Source organism: Zeus faber, assembly GCF_960531495.2.
Source record: "Zeus faber genome assembly, chromosome: 15".
In the NCBI taxonomy this organism is placed as follows: Eukaryota; Metazoa; Chordata; class Actinopteri; order Zeiformes; family Zeidae; genus Zeus; species Zeus faber.
Genome location: NC_137194.1, coordinates 30,559,850 through 30,565,980, shown reverse-complemented (window position 1 = coordinate 30,565,980; position 6,131 = coordinate 30,559,850). Strand labels below are relative to the sequence as shown.

At 44.2% G+C, this 6,131-nt stretch overlaps 1 protein-coding gene and 1 long non-coding RNA gene across 2 annotated transcripts in view; both read left to right on the top strand.

Annotated features, from left to right (window-relative positions):
* LOC307240828 overlaps positions 1–994 on the top strand; it is a 7,314-nt gene extending 6,320 nt beyond the window's left edge. Inside the window, exon 3 of the long non-coding RNA XR_013844528.1 lies at positions 870–994. This is a non-coding gene — a long non-coding RNA (uncharacterized lncRNA). The remainder of the gene's footprint in view (positions 1–869) is intronic.
* A 531-nt stretch (positions 995–1,525) lies between these two features.
* Positions 1,526–6,131, top strand: part of vps13d (vacuolar protein sorting 13 homolog D) — a gene marked incomplete at its 5' end in the record, with an annotated part of 162,155 nt that continues 157,549 nt past the window's right edge. The window contains 3 exons of the mRNA XM_080015368.1: positions 1,526–1,535; positions 1,674–1,751; positions 4,963–5,153. Coding sequence (XP_079871494.1) covers positions 1,526–1,535; positions 1,674–1,751; positions 4,963–5,153 — 279 coding nt within the window. The remainder of the gene's footprint in view (positions 1,536–1,673; positions 1,752–4,962; positions 5,154–6,131) is intronic.

The window sequence follows — 6,131 nt, the reverse complement described above, 5'->3', positions numbered from 1 at the left end:
TCTTGGCCATAGTGGAGTTTGGAGTGGGACTGTTTGAGGTTGTGAACAGGTGTCTTTTATACTGATAACAAGTTCAAACAGGTGCCATTAATACAGGTAACGAGTGGAGGACAGAGGAGCCTCTTAAAGAAAAAGTTACAGGTCTGTGAAAGACAGAAATCTTGCTTGTTTGTAGGTGACCAAATACTTATTTTTCCGAGGAATTTACCAATTCATTCATTAAAAAATTCTACAATGTGATTTCTTGGATTCTTTCACCCCATTCTGTTTCTCATAGTCGAAGTGTACCTATGATGAAAATTACAGGCCTCTCTCATCTTTTAAAGTGGGAGAACTTGCACAATTGGTGGCTGACTAAATACTTTTTTGCCCAACTGTATGTGTGTGTGTATATATATATGTGTGTGTATGTGTATAGATATTTGTGTGTGTGTGTTCCCATAATAATCGGCACACTTGTTTGTGACGTCTTAGCAGTAGCAAGGATGGCAACCCCCAAGTAGACAGTGTTATAGTCAGGCCTCAAATATACTGTGTGGGGCAAATGGAAGAGACACATGAGAAGCATATAAGAACTTTGATCTGGGTGGGATTCTTGGGTTGAGTTTGGGTTACGAATTGGAATCGGGTGTGAGATCAGATAAACGGCTGGAGGGGGGCAGTGATGCTACAAAACAGGATGCAAGCCACTAAATGCTCCTCAAAGGCATGGTGGCATATTAATGCAAAGAAATCTCATCCACTCTCCAGCTGTCAGCTAATCAAAACACTGTAGTATTCTCTTATCGACTGGGTTGCTTATTTGGACTCTTACTTTTCAGTAGGTATTTGTCTTAACTGTTTTGTGCGTCTCATCCAACCTATACCAGATGCCGTGTCCCCCAGTGGAGTCTGCAGTTTAGAAGCAAGTATTTATATCATCCCAATATTTCCTCCAACGCTTTTACTTTGAATACCGCCCCTCCCCATCCTGGAGACCCAAGTATGTTGGAGGGACTGGTCGCCTGGGTACTGAACACCTACCTGGGGAAATATGTCAGCAACCTAAATACGGACCAGCTCTCCATCGCACTCCTCAAAGGTAAGGAAGTTCCAGTGTGCAAGTGTTCATCGTGACAATTGTTTAATGATTGACATGGTTCAATGGATACACTTTGTACTTATTTTCGTTGTTGACTCATACTCAAAGACCTCAATGATGTAACTAGCAGTTATCATTAGAAAGCATATTGGTGAACGCATACTCTTGATACCATGGATTACTGGACTGAATATTCGTGTGTGTTTCGAGGTTTTGATCTCAACTACAATTACCTTACCTTGACAGCAATCACAAGGGCTGGGCATTGCCAGAAAGGTTCACCATACCTTGACTTTGATACCACTACTCCTTAGATTAAAAAAAATACACTTTCTTCACAAACCTTTCTATTTAACTGAACCGATAAGGTATCAAACTTTGGTTGTGAACGCCATAGAATGATTGCATACTCAGTCAATGTAGTTTGTGCAATACCATAAAAGTATGGCGTTTCGTACCCAGCCCTAGTCAACACACATATCATTCCAGGGGTGGCAAGATGTATTAGTGGTATTATTAGTAGTAGTATTATTAGTACAGAATAATTTTAAAACCATATATTGTTTCTTACATATTGTTCATTCTTCCACAGGTGCAGTGGAGCTGGAGAATCTTCCCCTGAGGAAGGATGCCCTCAGAGAATTTGATCTGCCCTTTGAAGTCAAAGCAGGCAAGGAGAAAGTTCTGTTTGAAAATATGTGATTTAAAAAAAAAAAAAAAAAAAAAAAAAAAGAGTTAGTGTAGCTTATTTCACGCGTTATTTGGCATGTTGTCTATCAAAATGTCCAGTCCAGTCTATCCAGTTGGTCCACCCAAGGAATGGTAACAAACCAAATCATGGATTTTCTTTTTGTCTGTGTGTGCTCTTATCTCATGAACCTTGAAACTCAGGCTTTAGCACATGTTGAGAGTATTCCCCAATCTCTGCATGACATGGTGCAAACAATTTTACTAAATAAAAGGATCCTTGGAAGGAATTTCCAGTGTCTCGACTGAACTGTTCATTATATAATAGTTGTCTGGTACTAGCAATAGCTGCTTCCATCTCTAAATGTTAAGACGTCTGACCCTTTGCTGTACTGAGAGTGTGAGCCCTAGCTCACTCTAATCCCAAAGCATAGCTTCTAATTTGGACAAGGTGTCACAACCTAATCGTTGAATTGGTGGAAATCTTATGGGATTAGCCCTTTGAATGCAAGGTAGATCCCTGAGGTCACTTGATGTCATTTAGACTGCTTGCGTCATCTAATTACAGATTTGATTGAGTCTGGATGAGACTAGTGCGCATTTTCACTAGGAAACACCACCATAAAGCCACCTTTACTCTGAATCTCTCAACAGATCTGACTCAAAATCAAAATGGAGACAGGAGACAATCAGAGTGTCACAAATATGTCAACAGAGAGCAAAAAAACACCTCCATTAAATGCCAGTATGGGTGCTCGAAAAATGCGCCCATGACAGGAAAAAAGCCTGTCTTGTTTGTTTTGTTTACTGTCTCTTTATTTTATAGTCAGCTGTTTTTATGTCAGCTATGTAAGCATAGTGTAATATTTGTAAAGTGAGTGTATTGAGGAGCAGCACTAGTGTGTTGTTGGCTATGTATTTCTTCCTGCATGGTACTTTGAGACGGCCATCTTAAACAAAGCGTATTGGCAGATACTCAAGTATTCAGTTTTATTTGTAGTATTGTCCATCCCATCCATCCATCCATTTTCCTCCGCTTATCCGGAGCCATGTCGCGGTCCAGGCCCCCTTCTCCCCGGCAATGTTTTCCAGTTCCTCCTGGGGGACCCCGAGGTGTTCCCAGTCCAGCTGGGATATGTAATCCCTCCAGCGCGTTCTGGGTCTACCCCGTGGTCTCCTACCAGTTGGACGTGCCCGGAAAACCTCCAAAGGATGGCACCCAGGAGGCATCCTGATCAGATGCCCGAACCACCTCAACTGGCTCCTTTCGAAGTGAAGGAGCAGTGGCTCTACTCCGAGCTCCCTCCGGATGTCCGAGCTCCTCACCCTATCTCTAAGGCTCCAGCCACCCTACGGAGGAAACTCATTTTGGCCGCTTGTATTCGCAATCTCGTTCTTTCGGTCACTACCCAAAGCTCATGACCATAGGTGAGGGTTGGGACATAGATAGACTGGTAAATTGAGAGCTTTGCCTTCCGGCTCAGCTCCCTCTTCACCACAACGGTCCGGTACAACACCTGCATCACTGCTGACGCCGCACCGCCTGTCCATCTCACGCTCCATTTTCCCCTCACTCGTGAACAAGATGCAGAGATACCTTGAACTCCTTCACTTGGGGCAGCAACTGGCTCCCGACCCGGAGGGAGCAATCCGCCTTTTTTCTGGCAGAGAACCATGGCCTCAGACTTGGAGGTGCTGACTCTCATCCGCAAACCACCCCAGTGCGTACTGGAGGTCACGGTCTGATGAAGCCAACAAAACCACATCATCTGCAAAAAGCAGAGATGCAATTCTGAGGTTCCCAAACCGGACACTCCTCACCTCGACTGCGCCTTGAGATCCTGTCCATGTATATCACAAACACAATCGGGGACAAGGGGCAACCTTGGCGGAGTCCAACACCCACTGAGAACGTGTTTGACTTTGTGCCGAGAATGCGAACACAGCTTTCACTTTGATTGTACAAAGCCCGGATGGCTTGTACCAAGGGCCCCGGTACACCATACTCCCTCAGTACCCCCCATAGGATCCCCCGAGGGACACGGTCGAAAGTCTTCTCCAGGTCCACAAAACACATGTAGACAGGATGGGCAAACTCCCACGACCCCCCCAGGAACCCTGCAACTGTAAAGAGCTGGTCCACTGTTCCACGTCCAGGACGGAATCCGCATTGCTCCTCCTGAAGCAATGTTCCACAATCGGCTGGAGCCTCCTTTCCAGCACCCTGGAGTAAACTTTCCCGGGGAGGCTGAGCAGTGTGATACCCCTATAATTGGAGCACACCCTCCGGTCCCCCTTTTCAAAAATGGGAACCACCACCCCCGTCTGCCACTTCACAGGTACTGTACCTGACATCCACGTGACACTGAAGAGGCGTGTCCAGAGCTTTCAGCATCTCAGGGCAAATCTCATCCACCCCCGGTGCCTTGCCACCGAGGAGCTTTTTGACTGCCTCAGCGACCTCTGCCAGGCATATGGACGAGACTTCCCTCGAGTCTTCAGACTCTGCCTCTTCCACTGAGGACCTTTTGATCGGGTTCAGGAGTTCCTTAAAGTGCTCTTTCCACCGCCCGACAAAATCTCCAGTCCCCAGTATAAGGTTATTTTGAACCCATCTCTTTTTTTATGTTTTACCACTACTGCACTGTATGTATGAGAATGCATATGATTGTTAAGATATGTCCTCTGAGAACGCACTGTTTGGCTCCCGTATTACTTCTGGTCGGATGTGGGCCACGAACACTTTTGAGATTTTCAAGTGGGCTGTGAGTCCGAAAAGGTTGGGAACCACTGATGTCATTTGTAATCTGAAAATACGATTTTTGTCTTTTTTACCCAGATTTGGTCAACCAATTTCATCCTTGTGTGTCCAGTACAGAGATGGTGACAAGCTGTATGCTAAAAGTGTTTGCTCTATGCCAAACCTAGCTCCTGTGAAATTAGGGAATCGCACCTTAAGAGGATGTTACTACCTATAATGTAGAATTTAAGAATGTTTCAATCAATATTTTTCAAATTGTTATATGTACTGATCAACAGTACATGTGAGGCATTTGACTAGCGTGTTAAACCCTCAAGAATAGCAATTGATAAAACACTTTTTATTGTAATACAATATAAATATTATTGTTATTGATGGTGAAATCAATTAACCATTCTATGCTCTTGGTTATCCTTGTCTGTCTTGTCAATAGGCTTCATCGGAAAGATCACCCTCCAGATCCCCTTCTACCGCCCCCACAGTGACCCTTGGGTGATCTCCATCTCCCAGCTCAACCTAATCACAGGCCCTGCCTGTCCACAGGAGTATGATAAGCAGACAGAGAAAGAGGAGGAGAGGGAGCGCAAAAGACTCCTACTCAAAGCTCTGGAGGACAAGTGGAAGGTTGGTAGAGGATTACATTAGATTAGCGCCCCCATTGGCTCTTGCTGTGTGTGTGTGTGTGTGTGTGTGTGTGTGTGTGTGTGTGTGTGTGTGTGTGTGTGTGTGTGTGTGTGTGTGTGTGTGTGTGTGTGTGTGTGTGTGTGTGTGTGTGTGTGTGTGTGTGTGTGTGTGTGTGTGTGTGTGTGTGTTGGAAACTGTTTTACAGACTGCCAAGCCTCCCATTTAGATATACACAACCTATATAATTATCAAGTACATATAGTATATATGTAGTATGTATGTACTATATATATTGGCCCATTGGTCACTGTATTTTGGGTTCTGGTTTTCCATGCAAGTACTACGAGCAAGCATCAGTGTTAAATTTGGTTTTTAAAGGTATTTAAAAATTAAGGATGGTGTGCTGGATGATTCTGTTGTAGCGTTTCACCAATTAGCGTTGTAAACTCTGCCCCAACGGTTCCATTCCACTGAAAAGTACTATCTCGCTTTTTGGGACTGGGAACTATCCAAGTGGAACCAACTTTGGAAACACAGACGTGCTTTATGAAAAATGTAAAATACACAACACAGGTAACTCTAGTATCAGAAAAGAGTCATATCCTTCCAGCAGTGGAAGGATACAGATGTTACTGGATCCAGACAATGCAAATGCGCGGCTTCAGCTGTGCCGCACAGCATCATGAGAGACAAGTTTTGACAATTTCATTTTATTTTATTTTTTCTTGCCGAAAAAACCCCAAAACAACACTATCTGTAGTGTGCACAGACCATCACCAGGTGGCACGTGTGAGCGGTCCAGACAGACAACTGTGGCTCCCCGTGCCCCGCTCAGCTAATGGTTCTCAGTAGCACTATCTATTGCTATCACTATCTATCTCTATCACTGTGTCATCGGGGATACAGACAGATACATAATATAAAGGATTTTTTTCATAATCAGTCTGATTACATTATATTTAACCAATAAATATAATC